The sequence below is a fragment of the Squalius cephalus genome (assembly GCF_949319135.1).
Source record: "Squalius cephalus genome assembly, chromosome: 13".
NCBI lineage: Eukaryota > Metazoa > Chordata > Actinopteri > Cypriniformes > Leuciscidae > Squalius > Squalius cephalus.
The window spans coordinates 33,559,507-33,572,940 of record NC_137134.1 but is presented as its reverse complement, the minus strand read 5'-3'; the positions used below and the strand labels follow the sequence as shown (position 1 = coordinate 33,572,940).

Sequence of the window (13,434 nt, the reverse complement as noted above, 5' to 3'; positions counted from 1 at the left end):
TCCACCCGTTTTGGTTGAGCACTTGAAAATACAAAATTTTCCTGTCATCATCTAAATCTCTCGACTAGCTGAGCTGATTATTATTATTAGGCTACTTTATAAAATAATAAACAAAATAAGAAATATTAGCCTACTATTTTAATAACACTATTTCCACTATAAATCTAAGTATTTAATAACATAAATAGTAATTATTATTATTATCATCATTATATTTTACACAAAACTTTTGTTTAGTGGAAAAACTTATCTCAAGAGAGAAGTATTATTTTTCATATTTTTACCCGAATCGTCAAAGGACAATTCAATTTGATTTGCATTTCAACGCATTATCAAACTTCTGTGTGTGTGTTTTTGCGAGGGAGCACAATGTCGGGAGAACACAAAACATTTGCGAGAAAATGCAATGGTCAAATTTTTCCTTCCATCTAATATTTTTTCCATCACCATTTCCCTTTAGGGGCTCTTATCATACAAACAACCATCACATATTTATTTAGAAAATATATTTAATGAAAAAATTTAAAGAAAGAAAAAAGTTTAAAGTGTATATATATTACAAATATTGTTTTACAATTATACATGCTAAAAAGCATGAAAACATTTAACAACTGCAGTTGATTTGATTTGAATAAGTTGTCAACATCTGGTAATATATTTCTTCCCCCAGATTTACTTTTTCTTTGATGGAAAAACAATGATCATCAAGAGCATTTCATCAGAAAAAAAGTTACTAAAAACTAAACAGCCTAACTATTTCCTAATTATATAGTGAAAAACGCCAATACTTTTTTTGTATGTTGCCTTTCCAGGGCACCTTGAGTTTGCATTGAAAAAAAAAATGCATAAAATGTAAACAATAAAATTATTAATCATGGAGAATACCCCCCCCCCCTCCCCCTTTTTACACAGAGGCATTTCATCTTGCCTTTTCATACTATAGTGTGATAAGAGTTCAGCGGTTTATAATACTGTTGGTTATTATAGTACTGTAGAAACTGTCTCCTGACCATTAAGTGTGACAAAACATACACTCTCTTAAGTCGGCTTTTGTTGCATGCTCAACTTTACTGATTTTGTCACTTAGGATTTTAGATGGTTGTAAAAATAGAAATGTTTCTTGGAATTCAAATGTGGATATCCAGTGTTTATGGTCCTCCTGCATTGTTAAGGGCAGGTTAGTCTCCTCTGGGGTTTGCACTCTCTTATTATTGGAACCTGTTAGAAAACAAAGAAGCATTGAAGGTAAAAACAGGGAAAGTGTTTGAACTGATATTCCCATTAATCTAATCATCAATCATCATGTGTGTCTTGATTTCAAAAAGATGGTTTCTACAGAGGCTCTAAAAGGGACATGGTGGTGGACAACTCCTTGAGTTAAGCACTGACTGCATTTCTTTATATTTGAGTCCAAGTTCAAACACTATGAAACGCTCCATTGTTAACATATGGAGCTCTGAAACATTCCCAGCGGGACATTAAAGTCTCTGTCCGAGCTCACAACAGTTTTTGCGAGGGAAGATTTGAAAAATATCTCTTTCTCCCATCCCAAATTTTCCCACCACCACGTCCCTTTAGGGGTTCTTCTTCACATTCACTTGCCATATATAATAGTTGATCAGTTACAGACTTCAGTAAGACAGTTATGACTTTAAAAGACTCAACCAACTCACAAGAGCAACAACATTGAACGTCTTTGAGATCTTCTGTGTCTCGCTGGTGATGTGGAGTTTATAATGTCCACCGAGATTAGCTGCGATGTTAGTGATGGTGAGAGATCCAGTTTTGTGATCCAGTTTCAAACAGTCTTTGAATCTTTCTTCATTATATAAGTATTCCTCATCATTTGTTTTATCCCATTTAGCGATGACGATAAATTCAGCGCAACTGCATTCTTTGGAGTCAGCAAACTTCCAGCATATCCGCTGATTTTCCTGTATTTCAGTGATATCAGTGTGTAGCGTCACAGGTTGTCCTACCGTCACTAATAATGTATTGATTTCATCTGTCTCAACAAATTGACCTGGAGAACAAACAGAAAGAGTTTCTCAGACAGGGATCAAACTTGTGCAACACTGTGTGTAACAGATCTTGTCCAGCAAACCATGAGACTTCCTACCATGAGTCATTACAACTAAATGTACAGATATTAATGATGCTGAAGTTATAGATTTTAAAAACAAAGCATTTATTTAATCAAGCTCCTAAAACTGCTCATTTTGATATTGCGGGATCCGTGATGTAACACCAGCAAATACATTTGCATATGCCCGCCTCCAGAGCAGGACATCAACAAATAGTTATACATCATCACACCATAGGCCCCGCCCACTGGCATTCAGTCTCTTAAAGGGATAGTTCATCCAAAAATGAAGTTTACCCCATGATTTACTCACCCTCAAGCCATCCTAGATATTAAAAAATATCCTGACTCTTCCAAGCTTTATAATGGGAGTCAATGCTTATATTTTTTTGGAAGTCCATCAAAGCGTGATTAAAGATAAAAAGAAGCGATGTGTTCGTGTAAGAAAAATATCCATATATAAAACTTTGACTAAAATAACTAGCTTCCGGCAGACGGCCATACGCAAGTCGACTAACGCCAAAAGAGTAACTCTTGAACTTGATGCACAATGAAATGGTGCCCAGTTTTGTGAACATGTTTTTTGAACCACGAGAGACGTCTAAGCTTACGCTACTACAACATCCTACGTCATACATCAAGTGTTCTTTGGTGTAAGTCGACTTGCGTAAGTTATTTTAGTCGATAAAGTTTTAAATATGGATAATTTTCTTACACAAACACATGGCTTCACTTCAGAAGGCCTTTATTAACCCCTGGAGCCACGTGGAGCACTATTATGATGATATATGCACTTTTATGATGGACAGATGCACTATAGGCTAGTTGCACGTGGCCGCCATTTTGGATTTCAGATCAGCGAGTGTGTGCTTATACACTTCCGGTTTCGCATTACGCCCGGTGCAGGGAGCCGGAGAAAGACGAAATTGATCTTTTATAGTTGTTTATAGAATCAATTATCATTTAAAATACTACTAAGATCCATATTACTATCACACGAGCTAATGGCAATTAAATGCACGGATGCGTAGTCAGATTAATGAATGAAATACAACTGTTCACGAACAGAAGATTGTATTTGACTCATGCTGCATACACATACGCAATGACAATTATGCCTACTGTAAATATAGAGTTACAACTACGATTAGAGTTGTTTGCATAAAATGCACGTGAACATTCACATGTTTGCCCTGTGATAGGCTACAATTCTCTCCATGCACGGCGACCGTTGATGTTCGAACTTGAGTGTGTGGGCCAGTACCTCCAGTGAAAACTAACGTGATCTGACAGCGAGAGCGAGAGACAACAGCGACCGAGTTCCATTACCACAGAGATATTTTTTTTCACAATGAGTATTCAAGAGAGGTGACTTGCCTTTCAGACGGTGACAGCCTCAGCACTTCATCGCTGTGTGCCGTTTTGTACCATTTCGTCACGTTACAACAGAGAAGTCAGCTTTCATACATTCCCCGTTGACGCTGCGGTACGGGCTGAGTGGATGCAGAAGATCCCGAGGGATAACTTCAACCCGACCAAATTTTTAAATGCATATAATTTTCAGTGTATTTCACCTGTGCGTTTATATGCTTTCTATTAGCTACTGCATTTATTTTGTGCAAGTGACAAGATCTGTTTCATAAATAATAATAATAATCTGTCTGGTGTTTATAAGCAGCACATACAGTATTGTACTACGAGTAAAATATACACAAACTTACCTATATTAAATTGTTTGTGGTACCTACAGTAAAAATGTAAATGTAAAATACGTGATGATAATATTGATCGAGCAATTGATATAAGTAAGTAAAAATGCATGCAGAATTGAGAAAATAGTATTTATGGAGATAAATTGTAGCCTATCAAAGGGTAAACATGTGAATGTTCACGGTGCATTTTATGCAAATAAATTTAATCGTAGTTGTAGCTCTATATTTACAGTAGGCGGCATAACTGTCATTGCGTATGCAGCATGAGTCAAATACAATCTTCTGTTCGTGAACAGTTGTATTTCATTCATTAATCTGACTATGCATCCGTGCATTTAATTAGCTCGTGTGATAATATGGATCTTAGTAGTATTTTAAATGATAATTGATTCTATAAACAACTATAAAAGATAAATTTCGGCTTTCTCCGTCTCCCTACACAGGGCGTAATGCGAAACCGGAAGTGTCTAAGCACACCCTCGCTGATCCGAAATCCAAAATGGCGGCCACGTGCAACTAGCCTATTATTTACATTTACATTTAGTCATTTAGCAGACGCTTTTATCCAAAGCGACTTACAAATTAGGACTAAATTATTATTATTATTATTATTATTATTATGATAGATGCACTTTTATGATGGACAGATGCACTTTTATCATGGATAGATGCACTTTTATCATGGATAGATGCACTTTTATGATGGACAGATGCACTTTTATCATGGATAGATGCACTTTTATGATGGACAGATGCACCTTTATCATGGATAGATGCACTTTTATGATGGACAGATGCACTTTTATGATGGATAGATGCACTTTTATCATGGATAGATGCACTTTTATGATGGACAGATGCACTTTTATCATGGATAGATGCACTTTTATCATGGATAGATGCACTTTTATGATGTATATACAGTGCTATGCATAAGTTTAGACACCCATGCTAAAGTTGACAAAAAAGAGGAATAAAAAATCATCTTTTGGAAATTGAACTTAATGCCTTAATTAAAAAAAATTAGGAAAAATCCAACCTTTAAGGACACCAATTTTCTTTGTGAATGAATAATGTATCGTAAATAAATAAATGTTCTTCCTTAAAATACAGGGTGCATAAGTCTGGACACCCCTATGTTAAATTCCCATAGAGGAAGGCAGATTTTTATTTTTAAAGGCCAGTTACTTCATGGACCCGGGATACTATGCATCCTGATAAAGTTCCCTTGGCCTCTGGAATTAAAATAGCCCCACATCATCACATAGCCTTCACCATACCTAGAGATTGGCATGGGGTACTTTCCATAAGATCATCTCTCAATGCAAATCAAACCAGCTATTAGGCTAACTGAAATAAAACCATGCCAATCTCAACTCAGTAAACTCCTAATTACTACAAATTAATAGTTAGTATGGTAATTGTTAAGTTTAGGTATTGAGTAGGATTAAGGGATGTAGAATATGGTCATGCAGATAAAGGCATTAATATGTGCTTTAGAAGTACTAATAAAGAGCCAACATGCTAGTAATATGCATGCTAACTAGATGTACCGCATGGCGGTACAAAATATGACCGCCGCTCAGGCCTGCACTGGCTTTCCACAAAAATAAATGACGTGGAGCAATTTGGCTGTATTGCGTGTTTATGTATATAAGTTGTATATTTTAAAAGACTGTCTGGAGTATTCCTGTGGATCATAGATAATTTAGAGTTTTGTAATTATTTGCCATTACTATTTAAGTTTTATATCAAAAGTCATTAGTTTAGACACTTAACATCCATAATGTGAAAACGTCACATCCATAACAGTGGTTTTCCCTACATAATGTATTACAAAAATGAGTTTCAAAAACACACTTATTGTGTTCAAGCAAGTCTTTTTCATGCTACATCGGCAGTTTGTTTAATAATTCACAGAAGAGATTTATGTCATCAAATGATAACAATGGATAACAACCATGCAAAGTATCAACATGAGAAATACAAAGTCCTGCTATAAAAGAGCCTTTTATAGTGTTATGTTACACATAACACATAACCATAACGCAACCTTCTGAGTGAGTCCAATATGTGAGTGAGTTGACCTTTTAATGACTATAATTAACTGAAGTGTCTAAGAAAATGATCTTGTCAGGGTTTGAATTATGTAGGTTTTGGAGTATGTACAGTTATAACTGTGTGAATGTGTGTGTGCCTGCATATGTATATGTTCCAGTTTATAACTGTGTGAATGTTATAACATGTTGCAACATTACAAGAGGGGGTTGTGTGTCCATGAATGTGTGTGTTTATCTCAGCAGAAAAGACATTTCAACATCAACTCTCTCACCCAATCTTCACTCAACACCACCATATACAGGCCGATGGGTGCTCAATCATTAACCCTTTCACATGCACACCATGATAAAGTGATGAAAAAAAATATTTTTTTGTTTTATCTTGCTAGCACTTCAAATTTGTAACCAAAGGGTTGCCGGTTCGAACCCCGATCAGTAAAAAGCGACCGAAGTGCCCTTGAGCAAGGCACCTAACCCCTCACTGCTCCCCGAGCGCCGCTGTTGTTGCAGGCAGCTCACTGCGCCGAGATTAGTGTGTGCTTCACCTCACTGTGTGTTCACTGTGTGCTGAGTGTGTTTCACTAATTCACGGATTGGGATAAATGCAGAGACCAAATTTCCCTCACGGGATCAAAATAGTATATATACTTATACATACTAAGTATGAAAAATCTGTGATTTTTTTTTTCAAAGGACCCTCCCATTCAATTTCTACAAACCTCTACCAAACGGTTGAGGTGCCTGTTGATGGTAAAAGTCAGTTATCTGACTTTGGCATGGGTTTGTTGTGTTTTACTGAAATAAAAAACATTTTTTCCCCAAAAAAGTGGTTTTATCTTGTAGCCCTGGTCCCAGAGTTTTAAAAAAACAATGTTAACAAAATTAAACTCATTCCCTCTGTACCTAGTAGAACACTTAAGTAAATGTCTCATTTAAATTAATGGGATTTTATGGATTTAGGTGAAGAAAGTGTACACATAATACATTTTGGTCTGTACCATGAAGAGAAAACTGATTCAACTATATAAACTATATATTTTCTGAAAGCGTAGACTCTCAGGATGTGATCTAACATGGCATGAAACATGTCCCACCCACCTCATTAGTATACTGCCCAAGCATAACACATTGGGTATTGGTAAATCGGGTATATGGCTGATACCTAAAAAAAGTAGTAGTATGTGCATGTCTGTCTGTGTGTGTGTGTTTGTGTATGTGTGTGTCTGTGTGTGTGTGTGTGTGTGTGTGTGTGTGTCTGTGTGTGTGTGTGTCTGTGCGTGTATGTATGCGTGCGTACATGTGTGTGCGCGTGTGTGTTTGTGTGTGTGTGTCTGTGCATGTGGATTTGTATGTGTGTGTATGGGTGTGTCTGTGCGTGTGGATGTCAGTGTGTGTGCATGCTTGCGTTTGTTTGTATTCCTGCATGTGTGTGTGTGACAGTATCATCCTAAACAAGCAACCCTTCGCTCAACAGCACCATCTACAGGCCGATGAGTGTACAGTCACTAAATGTGCACATAAATGAATTTATTTTATACCCCCCCACGGATGAAATTCTACGAAACTTAGCATACCCCCAGAGGATGTCAAGTTAATCATACACATGAAATATGGTGCAGTTCTGAACATTTCAACTGAAGATAGGGGCGATTAAAGCAGAATAATATTGCATTTTCATTTTTTATGGGAAGGGCGCAAATCACAAATGAGTGATTATGGGCTAGGTTGATGTGGGCCCTTAAGACCAACATACCATAAAAATTTCTTCATCCTCGGTGCCACGGTTCAGGTAGTTATTTAGGAAAAACTGCATTTTTTGGGTTTCGGGGGGCCCAGCGCGGGGGGGGGGAGTGGCCCCCGGGGACCAAACGAAATTTTTCCGTAAAAGTCTAGTGGGGCTACATGCCCACCAAATTTCATGTTCCCCGGTGTTTCGGTGTCCCTGGTATCGTTGACCAAAAATTCAGGAAGTAGATGACGAAAAAAAAAAAAAAAAAAACTTTGACAATCCCTATATGACCGCTTCGCTAGCTATGCGGCGGTCATAACTAGCTATGCTAGCGGCGGTCATAACTAGCTATGCTAGCGGCGGTCATAACTAGCTATGCTAGCGGCGGTCATAATAAGCTACTAGCTAATAGTAAGAATTGGACCCTAAACTAAAGTATTACCGATCATTTCAGGCAGAGAATTATAATGAGGGTTGAAAATAATAATAAAAAAAACTCAAGGAATATATATTTATATATATATATATATATATATATATATATATATATATTAATTTAAAGGCCAGTCATGGCTCATCTGATGTCACTGTTTCTGTTTCAATCTTTTCTGCCCTCTTAAACCATTCTGGACGAAACCAAAAATTAGTTTTTTGTTGTTTAATCTAAAACTTTTTGGCTGGCAAAATTTCAGTGCATCACTATTTAAACTGTATCTTACCATTAGTTAGAATAGCAGTAAGTTCATCTCCATCTGCTTGGCCTGTATAAAAACAATGACTCAATTTAAAGAATGAAGTAGAAGTAAATTCAACCTTTTAATAAAACTCAAATGTTTATTTTATGAAATTAGCTGTTGGTAACACCTACCCTGTAGATCTGCTTGTTTAGATGTCTTGTGTTGATGGCAACGGTAAATACCACACAAAACTGCAGTCGCAACCGCAACCCCAGCCAGAACACAAACACACACCAGCGCTATTTCACCTGCTGCTATAATGGAAAAAGAGACAGAGTCAAACAGAATCTGAGAACATCTCTGTGAATAAATGGACCGTTGTCGTACCTGAACATGTGTGACAGAGTGTGTTGATGTCCAGATGTGTGGTCTGGTTGCTGATGGGATTGTTCAGCACACAGCTGTAGGTGTTTTTATCCTGATATTCCACCTCCAGAGGTAGAGAGAGACTGATGCTGAGATCAGACGCACTGATGCTGGACAATACACTGATTCCTTTGTACCAGGAGAGAGTCGCATGACTCACATTCAACACTGATGAACACACCAATGAACATGATGATGATGATGAAGAACAGTGTGAAGAGTTACTGATGATGACAGGAACAGGCAGACGAGCTGGAAAACATGAGAGAATATTATTAAAAAAAATGATTGTAAGTGTCAAACAACACTCTTAATGCACCAGTTTGATATGATCATAAATATAAATGTGGCAAATACAAAATAGTTCAATACTGCAATGCAATTAAACTAGAATGACTCACCAGAAACAATAATACTGAATTTCTTTGGTGGGACCTCTTTTCCACCAATGATCTGTAGCTGAAAAAGTCCAGAGTGATCAGTTGTGGTGTTTGTGATGGTCAGAGATCCAGTTTGATGATCCAGCTTCAGTCTGAATCTGAATCTCCCGCCAAGAACATCATCATATAATGAGACCTTATTGGCCAGTCTGTTGATCTGAACTATACGAGTGCTGTCAGGTCCAAATGTCCACAGTATCAGCTCAGCTTTCTGTATTTCAGTAACATCAGCTTGTAGAGTAACAGAATCTCCCTCCATCACGGATAATGTCTTCACTGTATCATCACCAAACACACCTGAAGAACAACCCAAGACACTTTCTTAAATGCAGATATAAACTGAATATTTTATCATTGACCTTGCTGTTTTCTATCCTATTCACTCTTTATTTATGGCATTTTGTGTCTAACATCCTCTTTTTGAGTTGGAGCGACATGAGCGTGGCCCAGATTAGATTGCGTTTGCCGGCCCAGATATGGCCCACATCTTCTTTGCCAGAACTGAACCAAAGTAGTGCCATAACTCCATCAAGAATGAGTCAAATAATACAATTTCATGTGGCCCACAAGTGAGCCTTGTATGCAATATTAGCATGGTTGAGCTCTGTTAAAATCTAACTACAACCCCAAATCAGAAAAAGTTGGGACACTGTACAAATTGTGAGTAAAAAAGGAATGGAATAATTTACAAATCTCATAAACTTATATTTTATTCACAATAGAATATAGATAACATATTAACATATCAAATGTTGAAAGTGAGACATTTTGAAATGTCATGCCAAATATTGGCTCATTTTGGATTTCATGAGAGCTACACATTCCAAAAAAGTTGGGACAAGTAGCAATAAGAGGCCGGAAAAGTTAAATGTACATATAAGGAACAGCTGGAGGACCAATTTGCAACTTATTAGGTCAATTGGCAACATGATTGGGTATAAGAGCCTCTCAGAGTGGCAGTGTCTCTCAGAAGTCAAGATGGGCAGAGGATCACCAATTCCCCCAATGCTGTGGCGAAAAATAGTGGAGCAATATCAGAAAGGAGTTTCTCAGAGAAAAATTGCAAAGAGTTTGAAGTTATCATCATCTACAGTGCATAATATCATCCAAAGATTCAGAGAATCTGGAACAATCTCTGTGCGTAAGGGTCAAGGCCGGAAAACCATACTGGATGCCCGTGATCTTCTGGCCCTTAGACGGCACTGCATCACATACAGGAATAATACTGTAATGGAAATCACAACGTGGGCTCAGGAATACTTCCAGAAAACATTGTCGGTGAACACAATCCACCGTGCCATTCGCCGTTGCCGGCTAAAACTCTATAGGTCAAAAAAGAAGCCATATCTAAACAGGATCCAGAAGCGCAGGCGTTTTCTCTGGGCCAAGGCTCATTTAAAATGGACTGTGGCAAAGAGGAAAACTGTTCTGTGGTCAGACGAATCAAAATTTGAATTTCTTTTTGGAAAACTGGGACGCCATGTCATCCGGACTAAAGAGGACAAGGGCAACCCAAGTTGTTATCAGCGCTCAGTTCAGAAGCCTGCATCTCTGATGGTATGGGGTTGCATGAGTGCGTGTGGCATGGGCAGCTTACACATCTGGAAAGGCACCATCAATGCTGAAAGGTATATCCAAGTTCTAGAACAACATATGCTCCCATCCAGACGTCGTCTCTTTCAGGGAAGACCTTGCATTTTCCAACATGACAATGCCAGACCACATACTGCATCATTAACAATATCATGGCTGCGTAGAAGAAGGATCCGGGTACTGAAATGGCCAGCCTGCAGTCCAGATCTTTCACCCATAGAAACATTTGGTGCATCATAATGAGGAAGATGCAACAAAGAAGACCTAAGACAGTTGAGCAACTAGAAGCCTGTATTAGACAAGAATGGGACAACATTCCTATTCCTAAACTTGAGCAACTTCTCCTCAGTCCCCAGACGTTTGCAGACTGTTATAAAAAGAAGAGGGGATGCCACACAGTGGTTAACATGGCCTTGTCCCAACTTTTTAGCGCAATTTTCCACCGGACAAATTGCGATTGTTAACTCATGATTTCTGTTCTGTGCGTCTGTGCGCACCAATCTTGCACTTCTATCTACTCCTCAACCAGACCACCTAGAGACTTCGGGTTTTCGGCATTATGTTAAGGAAGGTCTAATCTCGGGAACGCACAAAAAAAATCCAGGAAAAGATTTACTATCTCTTAGTGTTGTGATCCCATGAGGTGAGAAAATTGCGCTAAAACACTCACTGAGTTTTTATTACTTGTTTTTTGAGATGTGTTGATGCCATGAAATTTAAAATCAACTTATTTTCCCTTAAAATTATACATTTTCTCAGTTTAAACATTTGATATGACATCTATGTTGTATTCTGAATAAAATATTGAAATTTGAAACTTCTACATCATTGCATTCTGTTTTTATTCACAATTTGTACAGTGTCCCAACTTTTTCTGATTTGGGGTTGTAGTATTAATACATTTTTGAAAAGTACTAGTACTAGATTTTAACTCAAAGGTAAATAAAACACTCAACAACAAAAATGTAGTCAAATCTATTTACTTTTGACCAGTTTTTTAAATAATTACAGCTACTCGGTTGTACTCAATTACAGTAGTATTCACTGAAAACATTTAAGAATAAATATAATTAGCTACAACTACGTTTCAAATTCAGCAAGATATTTTACAAGAACAGGAACAACAAAATGGTGGATGCAGATATCCGGTAAGTTAAGTGAATTATGATGAGTAACGTAAATTACTTTTAATAGGCTACACTAAATCAGACTGAATCGTTCGAAACATGCCTGACAGTCCTACCGACTCGAAATAAACCAATGTTTCCATCCACACGTTTTTAGCTGAATTAGCCTAAGTGATATCGAATGAAAAATGCCTTATGGAAACAGTAAAATTTGACTGAATTTCATAAATATCGACTCAAATGAAATACGTTCGGTCTCATCGGATTTTATCTTGACCGATATACGGCTTATGCGATAAACGCTGATGGAAATATTATTTGTATAAATCCATTTTGTCTAGCAAAACTTTGTTCGCAAATGTTTGCTTGAATGTTGTGCGATTCAGTGCGAAAATGAATGGAAACACCTTAAAATGTCTCAAATCAATTCTATATACCAATTTGATCGCAAAACAGCATGTGACGTCATTACGCACAGGTTTTTATTCACTTTAAAGCCGTTGGATGGAAACACACTTTCACCAGCTTTATTCGCATGAGTTTTTTTTTTACCGAACTTCAGATAATTCGATTGACAAGTGGATGGAAACTTAGCTAGTATCCCGGAGTATATTTTATTCCAGTAACTCCAACATTTCACTGCAACTGAGACGTGTTGTGCTGAGAGAACTCATGAGCACGAGCAGCTGATACTGAGCATGCGCGAACTACCGAACGTACAGGTTCAGCGGTTGATCACCAGCACAGAACCGAGAACTGTTTCTTTCGGACACGTTTGACATGATGAGAACCAGATGAGCTGAGCATGCGTGCAATTTTAAGTGCAAAAGTATTTTGTTGGACATCAATAAGTAACCAAATAAAACATGTTGGAAACATGTTTATCACATAATTGCTGTATTTTCAATGTATTATTTTAAAGATTGGAAACACAATGAATGGATGGTAAAACTAAACATGTACGCTTGAACCCTACAACAACAACAACAACAAAAAACGAAATGAATGAAACGTATGAAAGCGAAAGGTTTTCAAAATCTGTACTTACCTTTCAAGAGTAAAAAGTAGGTCAATAAAAGCCAGATCATTACGCTGATGTAGATTAAAATGAAATCTGATTTAAAATAGCCTAAAGTTGAAGTGTATTTGGTCATCGGAGGTGCGTTCTCTAGCTCATCTTTCAGCACACAGTTTCTTAAACGCGCTGACAGCGACGATTAACATACCGGTAGGCTAATTTTATCTAATTAATAATGTAACTAATATTATTATATCTAACCGACTTAACAAAAATAGAGACTATATTTTGAATTATACTCCTAATGGTTGCTGGTAAACCAGTAAACGTCTCGAGGAAAAATTGGTAAGTTGAATATCAGGAAGTTTCTGTGGGAGGATTTTGAGTAATCTGGTAAACCTGAATAACCTGTATCATCGAAACTTTTTCACGTGACTGAGTAAAACATACAAACTAATAAACACAATGCAGAATGTCCCTTTATGCACACCATAATTTTTTTTTTTTTTTTTAAATGGCAGACTCTCTTGCTTAACATGAAGTCAGTTATGTTTACATAGTCCAATATC

General features: G+C 37.3%; 1 protein-coding gene across 1 annotated transcript; it reads right to left on the bottom strand.

Annotated features, from left to right (window-relative positions):
* Positions 1–498: 498 nt before the first annotated feature.
* On the bottom strand, positions 499–13,224 carry LOC307169995 (uncharacterized protein). Its single transcript, XM_079890922.1, has 7 exons — positions 12,896–13,224; positions 9,089–9,424; positions 8,649–8,939; positions 8,453–8,575; positions 8,304–8,345; positions 1,674–2,023; positions 499–1,218 (listed from the first exon to the last, which is right to left on the bottom strand). Exons 1-7 carry the CDS (start codon positions 12,999–13,001, stop codon positions 1,168–1,170), a joined length of 1,299 nt encoding a protein of 432 aa, XP_079747048.1. The 5' UTR covers positions 13,002–13,224; the 3' UTR covers positions 499–1,167.
* Between the last annotated feature and the right edge of the window lie 210 nt (positions 13,225–13,434).